The 15,895-nt window shown below is 35.6% G+C and overlaps 1 protein-coding gene across 1 annotated transcript in view; it reads right to left on the bottom strand.

Annotated features, from left to right (window-relative positions):
* Positions 1-1,156: 1,156 nt before the first annotated feature.
* LOC106667756 (lachesin-like) overlaps positions 1,157-15,895 on the bottom strand; it is a 204,629-nt gene continuing 189,890 nt past the window's right edge. Inside the window, exon 8 of the mRNA XM_024229125.1 lies at positions 1,157-1,367. Within this exon, the coding sequence (XP_024084893.1) occupies positions 1,211-1,367 (157 nt within the window). The 3' untranslated portion in view covers positions 1,157-1,210. The remainder of the gene's footprint in view (positions 1,368-15,895) is intronic.

The raw sequence follows: 15,895 nt of genomic DNA, 5'->3' as shown, positions 1-15,895 counted from the left end.
TTTCAGTGACGTCATCTGTGCCAGCTCCCCCTTTCCGGGACATTATAACATCGTCAAACCCCGTGGAGTAATCCCCCACCAGACCCCATGAAATTATCCCCCACCAGACCCCATGAAATTATCCCCCACCAGACCCCATGAAATTATCCCCCACCAGACCCCATGAAATTATCCCCACCAGACCCCATCAAGTGTGCCAGTATTCACTGTGCCAGAAACGGCCTTTTATCACTACTCATAGCGAACATACAAAACGGAAAGAATTGACAAAATATCTACACTAAACAAAGACGAAAGAAAAAAAGAACAGCATGTTGTTGAAGTTGTAAAACCTAACTTTAATCAAATAAAAAAGCACAAAAATGAAAAATTCAATGTAAGTTTTCTTTTTTGGTTGTTAGCTATGATTATTGTCTCCTTTTTACGTGGTTAGTTTGATTTTTACGATGAATGTTTCTTTTTTGTGCTGGTTTATTAAGTTAAACTTTGGAAATAAATTTTGCCCAGGTCAAAAAGTTGAAAGGAAATTTAACGCTCTTTTGATGGCTTTTTTGAATTCCTAAGAAATGAATAGTTGAAGACCTACGAATAGATTTATTACGAAAATCATAGATAGTGGAAAAAAAGATAAAATGTTGACCATTGTTCATATAAACTTTTATATTCTGTTTGAAGCGTAGAAGTATCTGACGTACTTTGTCGTACGGGTAGTGAATCAACTTGTATAAGAGTGTTTTACTTTATTTCCCCAATATTCAATGTATTTTACGTTAAATCTGCGATTGAACCTGAGTTTAAAATTGCGCATTTATTGTAAACATAGATTTCTTATATATAGATATTTTGTATCTAACCGCAAAAGGTTTATATCAAGCGCTTTATACTAAAATATAAATACTGTTTACTGAGAATTGCAAATTACAGAGGTGGGAGGATATTTTTATTCGTTGGTATAAAAGAAAATACTGCTTCATTATGTCCAATGTACAGTACACTTACAAAACTCATTTTGAAACAATTTTAGACGCAATTTATAAAACAGTTTATTTTTAACTGTATAAACTGCAGATTTCCAGGGCGACCATTTTAATTTATGGATTTTTTTAGTTTCCCTTCCGTTCATATTTATTAACTTATACAAAACAGTACAAATTTTCATCATTACCAGCAATAATTGAAATAAATTGAATATTCTTCAAAATACAATAGCTTAAGTACCGTAAAGTCTTAAAGTCCCTTCGGCCTTTCCGAGAGAATTTGTGGATACACAAGTGTAGGTTCCAATGTCCTCTTTGCTGAAACTGCGGATCACCAGCCACATCAGTACTTTGTACGTTGATCTGTTTTCCATGATGGAGTATTTAGAACTGAAACAGACGATAACAAAGAAATTAACAATAAATATTAAAACATAAACGCAATAAATTTGGATGCTATGTTTCCATAGTGTCTCTCTCCATGAATTTAGTCTCCAGTCCGAACGCTACAATTTCTTAAGGAAATGAATAGGATGGCCGCTTGTTATTTTAACTATAATTGTAACCAGTAGCGTGACAGATATTTCAAATTCCTTTCAAATATATACAGAAGGTATTTCACTTTTCCCTACTTTCATCCTATTCGATTATCCCTTGTGCTCGTTCTAGTTTTTCTAATTTTGCCGAAACCGTCTCATCTTAGTGCCACCTTTTTGTTTTACGTCTTATTTTTTACATTTGTAGATAGATTCAACGGACTTAACCCCATTGACGTGCACGATGTTTTGAAGGCGTTTTTCATATCACGTGTATTGTGAACATGAAAAATAAATAAATAAATATATATATTTTTAAAAATCAAATTGAATATTAGAACGAGTAAAGTTACTTAGTCAAAAAATCTTAACATCGCATATAACTAGTGTTACATTGATAATTTGAAAAATAGCTCAGGTAAATAGTAAAAAGCAGTGGGATATATTGAACGAAAATGAGGGCGATTTGATTGAGACATACATAAAAACGCAGGTTTCATTTCTGTTAATCCCTGCAGAGAGTAATTAGGCCAAGGTCTTTCTTTATGTGTCCCAAGTTGCTATTGAAGTTTATTACTACTATTTAAGAACTATTTTAACTTTAAAAATTATAAATCGTCTGGCATTGATGGAATAGTCTGAAGGAAATTACCAGTTCATTATTCCTCTTTGACTCTACGTAATTTGAGTATTGTATCAGGTACGTTCCTAAAAGGAGTTAGACACACTGTTGTGATACCTCTCTATAAAAAGAAGCTATCAGCAATAAAGAAAATTACAGACCTGTTTCGCTCCTGTCTATGTTCACAAAAATTAAAAAAAACAAATTCAAACCAGCTTCTTTCCTTTTTGGTAAAAAATAATTTAAAAACTGTTTAAAGTAATTATACTTTTAATCTAACTTCTTGGTTAAGACGAAAACGCAGGTATCACGAGCGGGATTCGAACCCACGTTCTTCGGCTAAGGAGAAGGGCCCTATCTTATTTTTATTGTACATCACTGATTTGTTCCTCCATGCAGGGTGCCATCACAGCCTTTGCAGACAACTTTCTGTTAAATATTCCGGTATATAGTTAGATTCCTTTAAACGATTTATAGTTAATAAAAAATCGAATTTTTGTACTAATAAAGGTTTTTCAGGTAGAGAAATCAAAATTATATTGCGTTGCTCTGGTTGTATGTAATAATTCATCAAATTATTTCAAATGTTTTGAGGTACAAAAAGTTAATTAGTTAAGATATCTCAGTGTGATAATACATGATCGTTTGAAATGGGATGAAAAAGTCTATGAAGTCAGAAAAGGTAAAGCAAAAATCTAGTTTTTGTGCATTAAATGTAGCATGAAATTCCATCTTAAAGTTTATTAAACGATTATTCAATCACACATTCAATATGACATTTTCTTATAAGAATATTACCCACCTCATTAGTCACTCAAAAAGAATATTCGAACGATGTATCCAAAGACGTCGCTGCCTGGTTCACGGTGAACGGGTCGAAAATGGAAAAGATCATACTGACACGACTAACTCACGAGGTCATACAAGAATAACTCACAGGGACCTTTTGGACAGAAAGCGACCGCGTAGGTGCCCGTTATGCAAGCATAAATAGCGGTCTTTTCAATTATAGACGGCTTGACGTACACAGTAAATATTTTGCCATATCGTCCTGTGTGAAGTCGTGGGCACGGCAGCGAGCACAGATCTCTGTTCAGATCTTAGGGCTGTAGAGAGTATTAAATAAATATAGTGTTTATGTGTGCTTGTATTGTGCCTGTGTAGACTTTATGTTAATTTATTGGAAGGAATGTAATTTGTTAAGGTGGCCATTCACGATCGCTCCTTGTAGTCCAAACGGAGCGACGCCGTTCCAAAAACCAAGTCACTGAACTGGCGTGCCCGGCTGTGGAGAATATTCGACCGGTCCAAACTCCATCGCGCCACTTCAAATATCTAAGGGGCGTTCGTGAATGGGAAAACCTGGCGTGAACGGTGGAATATTGGACCGCGGGCTTGGTCGTGAATGAGAAAATCCGAGTTTTTTTGGCGCAGTCTCCGTCTTTCTTTCACTGAGCAAACATCTCCGTCCTACATTCTCAAAAAGTGAAAAACGTTTCTTCTTTATTGGCAATGAGATCCAATCGAGATTTTATTGTTGGGGTGATTGAATTGTATGAAAATTTACTATGTTAATGGAAAGTGGTGGACAATGATTACCACGATAGAAATAAAAGAAATTCGGTCCTCACCTGTTGGTCGACCTTTTCAAAACAAAAGATACAAATGCAATGAGAGATGCGGTATTGATAACTCCTAAGCGGTGAGCAGAAATCATAGAGTTTCATGTAGAGTGATGATTTCTCTCATGACTGTCTTTTGTTTTCTAATCAAGGGGGTAACAAGCTGGAGTAAATATAAATAAGTGGTTAATCTTTTTTTGTAAGGTTTTGGTTGAAATGAAAAAATAGTGTCACGAGGGGATTCGAATCCATGACATTCGGCTAAATACGCCGCTGCTCTACCACTTGAGCTATCGTGACTTCGATAGTTCGATCCACTCGGACACCAACTTCTCATCTCAATCTATCTTTCGAATTTTCCCTCTTTTTGCCATTTTTTGGTGTCCGAGAGGATCGAAGTCACGATAGCTCAAGTGGTAGAGCAGCGGCGTATTTATCCGAAGGTTATGGATTCAAATCCCACTCGTGGCACTAGCTTTTCATTTCAACCAAAACCTTACAAAAAAAGATTAATTGAAAAAAGTAATTTGGTCAATAGAACACTAAATATAATGAATAAATAAGACGTTTCATCCATCCTTAAATTGTTCTTCCAAGCAGCGGGTTCAAGGGATCTTTCATCAAATTGATGTTTGTATTACGGCTTCTGTTCAGGAGCCACTTCTTACACCGTTTCCTCTTCGGTTTTTTGTTTTGAATATATAAACAAACAGCAGCATAGCACAAGAGATCGTCATCCATTTTGAGAAGGTAATTCACTAGATGACGTTCGGAGCGACTGGCTGTGGAGCGGTCGTGAATGCCCCCTCAAATTTCAGGCACTCCAAATCGAGCTATACGGCTTGACGCGGTTCCATTTGGAACGATCGTGAATGGCCATCTTTAGTGTGAAAGGAAGGGGTTGTCTAACCCCGCGCTATATCTCGTACTCTGGGATGAGTGTGTGACATCTGGAGAGTAAAAGTAAGTTATTAGCGAGAAGTAGTGGGTTCAACCCGCCCGAGGAATATTGAGTACTCTGAGGCTGTGAATGTGACCAGCATCTATGTTTGTGGTGATGTAGGTATATCTATTGTATGTTTTATTTGTTGTTGTATATGACAACCTGAGGTACAAACGAGAGGCTTGCATTTTAGGATATGGACGTAGTATACATTTAAAAAAATAGAGTCATTAACCAGATCGAGACGCTCGAATACAGCTTAAAACGAAGTTCGCGCGAAAGTACAGAAAAAGAAGGAAAACACGAATATTGCCGGCGATGACCTCAGCTGTTTTTATCGGCCCATAAACCTCCCATTTTATATATATACATATACTCGAACTATGCTCTTAGGTAAAAGAAATGAACATTTGTTACCACTGTTTGTAAAAACAGAATATTACCCTTCCATTATCTTTTTCTATATCGAACACTTAGTTTTTTCACTAAGAAAATTGCATAGACAAATTTAAAAATGTATAATTGTATTTATTGTTTCGTCTATGTAGTAAGGTATTTTTTCTTTTTCATTATGTACTGATTCCACTGTGTGAATATATGAATATGTAAATCCCTTCTTCACTCTCACCTCCAAATTTTGCATTTTCACTAATCATGTTCTCAAGGGTACCTTGTGTTACATTATTTTATGCCCTGTATTAAAATTGTGCTTAATAAAGATGGTGAATATAAAATAAGCAATTATAAAGATGAATCTTTTCTTATGGTGTTGATTTGAGTCATTTGTAGGAGAAGAGGAATTTATTTAAAAACACTTCTATTATTTGTTAAATGTGTTTTGTCAGCTAAATCGTGTATTTGTTAAAATCAATTACGGAAACACTTATTGTTGAGAAGAGAGGAGTTTAAGACATTTTAAACGGGTACTTGTCAGAAAAATCAGTGTCTTATAAACGCCAGGTCTTCCTAAACATTATATAAGCAATTAATCAACAAGGCGCTCTACTCAGAGCGGCCCGTATCATTAATTAACGAGACAAACAATTAGTCACCACCCACGTTAAGCTTTCGTCACTTTTTCTTTCCAAACTTGCGCAGTTTTTTCATGGGGGGGAAAAAGAAAGACGGCATTTTCCGAGCCGCGATCCCCTTTCTCACGGTAATTCCCTTAGCCCCCCGCCAGCATCCCAGCATACCGACCCTACGCACCTCCCCCAATTAACTTTTCCTTTTTTCCACGGCTCTAGATTTTTTATTCTCTTCGTCAGAGGAAATTTAAGGCACATCTCAATTAAAATTTCATTCGAAGAAAGGGAGATTCATCTTTCTTCGCGAATTATGAAGGATTTATGCTTCAGAATAAAATCGCGCTTTTTTTTCAACTTCACTACAACCAACACGTGAAACGTTTCTGTATGTTTTGCACTCCAATCGAATATTACCCAAAAATATAAAAAAAAGCTATTGGTTGGTAAGCTTAAGAGCTTTGTCTACCTGACTCTCCCAGCTTATAGCTAATGCCATGCATTTAAGTTGGAAAAATGCCAAAACGAATATGTCAGATCAAAACTCGGCAAACAACCAAACTATAAGTTGGTTAGATTGTCAGATTCCCCATGGGGTGATGAACCTTTACTTAGGTCGGTTCGTCATCATTTCATTTGACAAACGTGCTCGTTTTCTTGACATCTTCCGTGCTGAGTACATTTGCGATATTTCTTAGTTGAGTTTCTTTTATACATGAAAGGCGAAAGGGCCGTGGTAGTGTTATATTCCTTCTATCAGCATGTGATGATGGGTTTTTCTGATCATAGTCAATGCTTCAGATCCGCTTGATCATAGAAATAAAGGATTTTTTACAGTAGATACCCGGCTCTACTTCATTCATCAGGTTTTTTAAAGCTCCCGATAGATATATTCAAATTATGTATCTGTCTTAAATCACTGTCATTTCGTGTATGATGAATGTATTTATTCACTTTTTTCTCTCAAATTTACCTGAATTCCCGATTGTCAATATGTACGATCGCTTGCTGCAGAGTGATCTCATATGGAAGAACTTAGTTCATTTGGCAATAGAGAAGCGCGATTTCTATTTTTCTAGCAACGGCAGCATCCTAGATCACCACTGACGGTTCCTCTGGAATCCTTTTGCACGATTCCGTACAGTCCTCTAATAATATGAGTCTCCCCTTCTGAATGAAGGACCAAATATTCACATCTTCAGTAATTTCCCCGATGTTGCCAGAACCGGAAGATATTCCATAATTACGTAAACATTTAGAAAAGTTGAAAACGGTAGCTTTCTAAATTCAGTTTGCCATTTGTACCTTGGTTCAATTAACAAACAGAATCCCATCGAATGATGTCTAATGTTCTGTGTGATTCATGTAAGGAGAACGTGCTGGTCAGTGCGTTGTGTTAATCCCTGCAATCTCCTAATAATGGGTGACAACCCAATAAATGAGGTTTCCAGAAAAACTTTCTCAATTGGCTTAGTGCATTCATAGGTATTTTTGTATGATAGTAAGTTCGGTACAGGTATGGACGTTAATTTCACCAAACTCAATGTCTTTGAAAAGGCTGTGACTCACCCATGGCACATGAAGAAAACGGCCCCTTACGTCTTCTTCACACACGGTCCCGGTCATCTGATTGCCACAAACCAAACCGGCTTATCTGTGAAGAGGACAGCCCCCCATTGTTCATGCCCAAGGGAGCAGTTTGCGAATAGTCGACTTTCTCCTCGATGTCTCTGCAGCAGTAGAGAATCAGATTCGGAATGTCTAGAGACTAGATAATCTCATGATGCCTTCTGATGACTATTTTAGAGCTCGGCCTTACAATACGGTCCGTTTAGGGTTGACTACCCGTAATGACGGTTCCGCAGTGCCATAAGAGCAATAAACCATCTCTAGCCGTCGTTCATCGCGGTCGACCGCTACCTTCTCTCCGATCGCGATTTCCAGTAGCCCTAAACCAAGGACCATAGTGGTTAGTAGACGTGCCAAACCCAGAACTTGGGCTATGGTAAAGGACGCTATCGGGCGAGATCTTCTCGACTTAAAACGTGCTTTTAAGGAAGAAAAATAAATAATTAATTTTTTACTCAAAAGTAGTGTTTCATCAAAGAAAACTATTTAGAAAGTCAATTAACTCCCTCGACAAAGACTCTGGAAAGGTTGATATTGAACTGGTTTGTTTTATTTTTAATGTAAAGAGTGTAATAAAGTTAGTAACACATTATAAAGGTACGCAACATATCATTAATGTTGTGTTTACATTTTAAGTCAACTATTAATTATTGCACCTAGCTATTAAGGAAAATAAACAAATAAATACAAATGTCCAGTTTTCTGTCTTTGTGTATAATTTTGTTAGCAGGCAAATAAAGGAAAAGCAGCAATTAATGATTGTATTTCGTTAATTGTTTCTTATATTTTCCAAAACTTCCAGAACCTTTGCGATACCACAAAAATATTCAAACTCCCAATTGCGATTGTTTACATCCAGTGAATAAGTATAAAGAAGAAGCAAATAGAAAGGCAGGGATGAGAGCAACAAGGATTCGTTAGTGTTGGGTGAGCTTCCGCCTCATCCTGAAAACAGTGTTTCTCTTCTCTGATCCTCATTTGTCCTCGACCACTCAAACGCGGTTTAGTTTAATGGAAGACGCCTCCGGTCTCGCACAAATTAACATTAACATTATTCTGAACAGCAAGCAGTAAGCGAAGGTCTGGTAACATTATAATCGAAGTCTAGTAACGCTACAAGTATAGATTAATGATAATTACGGTTATGACGTCTTAAAGGAGATATGCCTTTAAAAAAAAATATAAGTGTGATTTTGATTAAAAAATCGTGACAGTTATTTGCGCTTCTACAATCTGGGTTTGGATGGGATTTTTTAAACTTTAAAAAGTTATCTTTAAAAAGGTAAAGAGTCAAAAGTTAAACATTAAAAAGAAATTCACTAGTTTTAGTGGTCCGCTTGACCAATTAATATATTTCAATTAATTAAGGTTTTTAGTTGAGATAAAAACCTTAATTAATTGAAATTAAAAAGAAATTTGAGGATAAAATTTTATTCCATAAACCAACCAATCCTGTTAGTTTCACACTACCAACCTATCAGTCTCATTGTGTAAAGAGTAAAAATCTCGAAAAACCCCAATTAATACGCCCATATCTTATCATTGCAACCAAAGAAATTATTCTGAATCTCCAGTTTGGATTTAGTCCCTAAACTATACAATCCATGAATGACATCGTGCTGGACGTCATGTCATCCTACCTTGAGAAGAAGCAATGTATTTTCCTTGACATTGCTCAAGCTTTTGAAAAGGTTTTGGCACTCGGAGCTGGATGGCATTCCATCTAGTACGTTCTACCTAATCCTAAAATCGTACCTACATCGTAAAATCGTACATACCTTTCAATCAAGTAGGGTGGTGAAGTACTTAACATTCTTCCAACCGCCCTCTCACATGACGCATTCACTCTAATAAATACAATTACTCTCAATAAGGAAAGACGATATAAAGGAAAGAAAAATAATAAAAGGAATGACAAAACGACTTATCTATGAAGTACGATACAAAATAAAACAGCCTTGCTTCTTCCATAAATGGGCATCGGGGTCCCAAATACTTGTTACCGAGTTCAAGCACGCATTCTCATATCGGGAGGCATTACTACTCGCTCTCTATAAGGTGCCACCCTTCAATTATGTATGAATCATCGAACAACCTTCATCTATTTTTCATGGCATATAATATTGTATATTATAATTATTATTTTCATTATTGTGTTCTCTCTCTCTCGTTCTCGTTCCCTCTCACTCACTCTCTCTATCATGTCTCCTCTTTGCCTTCATGTTAATGAATGTAAGAGTGGTCAGCATTTGACTAAATTGTGCGATTCTAAATAAAACCGTACCTGTCTGACCGTTATGTTAGAGTTGGACTGGGCACAGTGATACCATCCTCTAGATCTATCTTATCCAAGCTGGCATCCCACAAGAGAGCATTCTTGGGCACCTCCTTTACACTGCTATGATACACTGCTGACATTTCTATCCTTAACAGAATTTTACTGATGATATAGGAATCCTTTTCCTTTAAAGCTTAAAGATCCAGTCACCTCATAGAGAAACTGTCAAAACCAAGGGTCTATAAATTAAAGACTTAAACGGGATTTCACTTTCGAACCACATATGTTACTTGGGACTTCACCTGGACAAACGACTTTACTTGTAATCCGCACGCAAGACTAAAACGAAACGAACTAAACAGACGGGACAAACTTTTATCACCACTACTTGGTACACGATCCAAACTTCCACTTAACTACTAAAGATTGATTGTACAGAATGGTTCTCAAGCCAATGTGGACATATGGTATCGAACTCTTGGGATCGACCAAGCATTCCAACTCCTAAAAATTTCAATCAAAAGTCTTAAGAAAAATGGTTAACTCTCCTTTTTTTATCAAAGTTCACCCTTTACCGAGACCTAATATTCCTTTTGTTCCGGATGTAACGAAAGCCTGTTACAAAAAATTCTATCAATCCCTTTCCAGACATCCTAATGCATTGTTCCGTCAGCTCAGTTCCACTACCTCTACCATCCCAGATAATCCTTCCCTTCGATTGAAAGCGCTGATCATTATTTCTTTCTTATAAAGGAAGTTCATCACTGGATGAGCTCTCCTCACACGTTTTGTTCTTACAGAATTTTTACTCTTGTAATTGTTTTACAGTTTTAAAAATCAACAAAAAAGTTTCAGTGGTCGAAATAAAAAATAAGTAAACAATATAGCAATATAAATTTTTCAATTTATTGAAAAGTTAAAGCTTATTTTCATGGTTGTTAACTCTTTCTGAAAACAGCTGTCACAATGTGCTGTTGAAATGGTTGGTCCGAGAGAAAGCCAAAATGAATTTCCCAACGCGTGACTGGTTAATATCCATAGATCAAATTTGAAGGAGCTACCGGGAGAGGCTTAGAAGCTTAGTAAAGCTCTCCCAGAGGCTTTCCTTAATTCCTCTCATTAGACTACCCGTTATTATAAGATTCCTCTTGGGAAAGGTGAGCTTCCGTCGGCCTCTGCCGTTAATAATTTTATTTTCCCGAAGCTCGGCCTTGTTTATCCGAATGTATTTCCTTCCGGCAAGAGACAGAGTTTGGATATTATTATATGCGTGATTTATTATGATGCTAGTTGAACGCTTTGGTCTCGATCCTGTGACCTTAAAGTATAAGAAGTTGCCTTTTAACAATTAGTTCTCCTATATTTTATCTTAAAAAGAATATCATCATCCTGAGGATATAATATTTCAAATTTGGAGTTATATTCCTTGTTGTACAATATGATTAATGTCTGCAGTAAGTTTTAGATTCAGGGGATAATAAGTTCACGCACTTATGCCTTAAGAACGTAACTTTTACTGATCATAATTTATATTTTGTAACTACACAGCTGTCCTTTGGCTTCATCTTTAATCTTGTTCTGTTCTTAGTTTTCTCTTTGCGAAATGATTAGAGATATTCCGTTTTTAGGTAGACAGGTTGATTAATAATTTTTATGGAAAATCGTCGGCAATCCTACTTCAAAATTTCTTTCTTGTTGCGTATTGTTTAAAGGTGTGTCGAAATATCGCTTGGTGGATGGGCATATGACCAAGCTGAAATGAGAAAAATCTCTTTAGTTCATGCTATCGTTTCGAGGATTTATTAGGAAGCTTTATTTGAGAATAGTAATAGTTCTGTTGTCAAAAACATATACAATTGCTGCACAAAAAGCCTCTATCAACCCTCCATACATAAGTGTGAAGAAATGGAAAAAACGTTTAACACCTTTATGTTCCTGATCACTAGTCGGGCTCCTGTCCGTACGACCCCGCCATACAACTAGCCTGTCTGGATGTCTTCCTCTTCATCTCTCAAGTATTTGACCAGGTATGATGATCTCATGAACATCCGCAAATCTTACGTAACCAATTGTCAATTTCAATAGCCCAATTCCCCTAAAGTGTTGGGAGCTGTACTGACACCACTCCTCTAGACTCTTTTATCTGCTGATCTTACCCATCACCGCAATACTATAAGCTTTGAATTATGAGACGGCTTTTCTTTATCCAACTCTGTCATAGCTCTCTCTCTCTCTCTCTCTTTAATGCGCCTCCATTGCCTGGAACCATGGTTTTGCGCTTGGAATATCAACTCAACGAAAACAATTCCCAATTTACCACTTAGGGCTGTACCTATACGACCAATCTGGAATCACACACTAGAATAAATTATTTATATAAAGGGATACAATGTAATCCAAGAACTACTAGAAACTCGTTTTAAACAACTGTTACAGAATTTTTTTCACGCCACTTCATGCACCTGCCATCACCAGCAAATGGACTTAACGACTAAAATTGAACGGGCAGCTAAAAACAACGTCCAACACATTCAGTCCTTTCAAGCCTTTTTTCCGTGCAATAGTAAATGTTACTTTCACTAATTTCGTGGTCCGCTTGACCAATTAATACATTACAATTAATTAAGGTTTTTAGTTGAGATGAAAAAAGTTAATGGCACGAGCGGGATTCGAACCCACGATCTTCGGCTAGATACGCCGCTGCTCTATCACTTGAGCTATCGTGAACCTCGATCCGCTCGGACATCAACTTCCTATCTCAACCCCACCTTATGAGTTTTCCCTACTTTTTGCCATTTTTCAGGAAATTTTACCTTGTATGTTAAAATTTAACCATCCACGCCGACCTTAACTTCTCTTAAGTCCCAGGCATAATCTTAAGATCCATTCCAAATTATTTCATTATCCTTATCAAGATCTTAGGTCCTATGCTGGCCACTTCATCGAAAAACTGCCACCCATATTATCGAATGGGAAGCAACCGATCAACGTAGCCATACCTTAGATACCAAGATAGTCCGGGAACAAAGTAACAGCAATAACAGTCACTCACCACTACCAAAAAAGAACAAATAGCTGGAGCTGAACTACAAAACTGAGAAAAGCGCAATACATAATAAGGCGTTGAAAACCAAACTTCCAGCTTGATTGGTATCCTCCTTCTCATCATCTCGCTGCTCTAATACAATAATATACAAAACTATCCCATCTTATTCTTTCTAAGGCCTCCCACACTGAAGTGGTGGTGGTGACCCCTGATCAGCTGGTTAGTTAGCAATCTAAGGGCTGACTGTCGGGACCTTGACCCAACTCAATATCTGTCTCGCACCACTGAGCCACTTTCATTTTCCTCACATCATGTGACTTCTTGTGGTATTCGAGAAGAAAAGAAATTTTTTTTAGATATATAAAATCCTGTGAAGAGTGATTGCTAACATTGAAAATTGTGTTGAACTGATCGAATCTGACCCTTTTTTGTCTTCTCTTGTCAGTTTATGTTACACACTCTGGAATGGCTCACAGAAGATGGCATGAAAGAAACGCTCTAGTACAACCTTTACCAGCAAGAGTGGGCGGACGCACATAATTGATCAGTTTTCGTCAACTCATTAATAAGAGTTCATCTGCTCCCATGACCAACCAATTCTTACAATTTATTCATGTACTTTATAATTGTGTTAGTCAATTAGTGTTGAACCTAAGCGTTATAATAATCAAACTATTTGATTGTGCTGATAAATTTGTATTACTTTGGTTTTATTTGTATATAAACATTATCTCTTGGAATAATACAGCATTCAAACTTAAGCGCGAAATATTCATAACGATTATAAAAAGGTGAGTTTTGATGTCATATAATGATAATTAACGTTATTTTGGTTTATAAAGTTGTTATAAAGTTTTAGAAACGTCCAACTGTCAAGAGAAGGGAGTAAATTCAGAAATATGTAACCCATAACGAATGGGAGTTTCATTGACCCGAATCCTGGTAAATGATAGATGGAGACATAAATGAAGGGGAAAATATCGTTTTTTCTTTCAGTTTTCAGCATACCGTTTAATTTTATGATAAAATGCGATTTGTTTTTAAAAATGTCGCTCTTGTTGTTAATTCATGTTTATACGTTAAAATATCTTATAAATTCACTTTTTCAAATCGGTATTTATAAGAAAAAAGATATTTAGCTTATACGTAGTCTTTTAGGGCCGTCAGATGCGAGGTTATGAAGATTTTTATTTGAAACTTAATTGTATCCGGTTTTAATATTTCTTGGCAGACGACAACGAAGCATATGGGATCATCTATTCTTATAAATATGAAATTTTATGTTTACTGCTTAGTCAAACATAGCAGTTTTTCTATTACTGTGTTTCAAAATCGTGTAGATATCATTTTCATCTTCAAATTGCTTTTATAAAAGAGTATCGTATGAGTTATTTACGATGAGTTTGCCTTACTATTCAACCAAACCATCAGCAAACTGGCGAGCGCATATGCAGTTGAGTTTTGGCGTTCCATCACGTTACAAAGCTAAACTCAAACTGTCAGTTGGCCGTTCCAACACGTTTTCAAGCCAGGTATTTGACTGGTTTTTGATGGTCAAAACAGTCCGAGGATTTGACTAGGGACTGGCAGCCAGAGACATGCGCAGATTTTCCCAGTGGTTTCGCTCTCCTAAAATCGCATAGTTCTTCTTAAGGGATCGGACCTACATGTGAAATAAATATGTATAATACATGTACATGTATATGTATTTATTGTTTAACCAATAAGCAAGTAAAAAGTATGTAAAATAGAGAACATTTAGTTATGCATTTTTTAAAAGAATTTTATAATTTACACATATTAGTTTAAAAATGTGTAAAAAGGGGAGAATATAACAATTTAATAAAATAGAAAACAAACCTTTAATTTTAGATGTATTTCATATGACGTTCATATTTAACTTGGCTTTAATAAAAATGGATCTTTTTAGTGCTAAAAGAATTCTATAAAACAAAAACGCATTTTTCTTGAAATAATAATTATTATACGGAGAAAAATGCTATATACAAAAATGGTTGAGTATAATGTATAAAATATGTCATATCATAAAAAAACAAAGGAACAATGATATATATATATATATGTATATAAACAAAACATATTATATATTATTATAAACATATACTGTAAAATGGACAGTTAAATATATATACAAACCTATATAACTATATATAAACTGCAAGAAAAGTCATTAATTACACTTTTATATTCAACCATTTTGTATACTGCATTTTTCTATGATGCATAATATGATTATTCTTGTATAATTACTTAATATTTAAAAATATTATTATTATTAAAATATTATTAAATATATATTTATTTTACACAATGTTTTAGCACTAGAACGATAATTTTTATTTACGAAAAATTAAAAAATTAATTGATGTTATTTTTGTACAAAAATAACGAAAATATTCCATGTGAGCATCACACAAATTGAAACTGTCCGTAAAACAAGGCTAGAGGAGTGACAATTTTTTTTAACTGACAAATTTCGGCAGAAATCCGAGATTGGAAAAAAGCGTCCAAAATGAGTTAGGAATCAGTGATCAGTCGATGTTCGAGCAAGCGAGGTCTGAAATCACGGATCAGTCAGCAACTGGTTTGTGATTGTGTGTTGTAACAAATCTATTACATTACTTTAAAAAGTTTTTTTAAATGGACTTTAATTAAAAGGTTTTCTCTTAAAATCATAACGTTGTTTAAATAGAGACGGACTGATTTTACGTGAAATAAAAGTTCCATTTCAAAAAATTGTCAAGTTATCTTCGTTAATGGAAAGTAAACATTTCTGAAGCAAGCGTGTATTTTGAAAAGGACGATTATTTTTCTTATGCCACTCTCATATGTCATGGCAATCAACTCTCTGCACCAAAATAACTCAAGGCGTACGTGTGAATTTCATTGACTTTCAAAATAAACCTGAGATAAATGCTGGAACAACTCCATTGTTTGGCCAGTTTTTACTCACTCGACATGGGTGCAAACAAGTTTTTTATAATTGGGTTTAATATTTTCTTTATATTAAATTCGAGTTCTCTTGCATAATTTTTTTTAAAACAAGGTCTCTTTAGTCGATAAAAGTATATAGATATATCTATATATAGATCTTCCTTTACTACGAATTTAATTAACCAACACAGTCGCAATGGTTTTATTTTTCATGGATGTATCGCAGTTATTTTGCTTTGTTTTTGCAGCATTTATTATATAT

This window comes from Cimex lectularius, unplaced genomic scaffold (assembly GCF_000648675.2).
Source record: "Cimex lectularius strain Harlan isolate CLEC.00 unplaced genomic scaffold, Clec_2.1 scaffold200, whole genome shotgun sequence".
In the NCBI taxonomy this organism is placed as follows: Eukaryota; Metazoa; Arthropoda; class Insecta; order Hemiptera; family Cimicidae; genus Cimex; species Cimex lectularius.
Note: the sequence above shows the minus strand (reverse complement) of the source record. Positions and strands in the feature narration are given on the sequence as shown.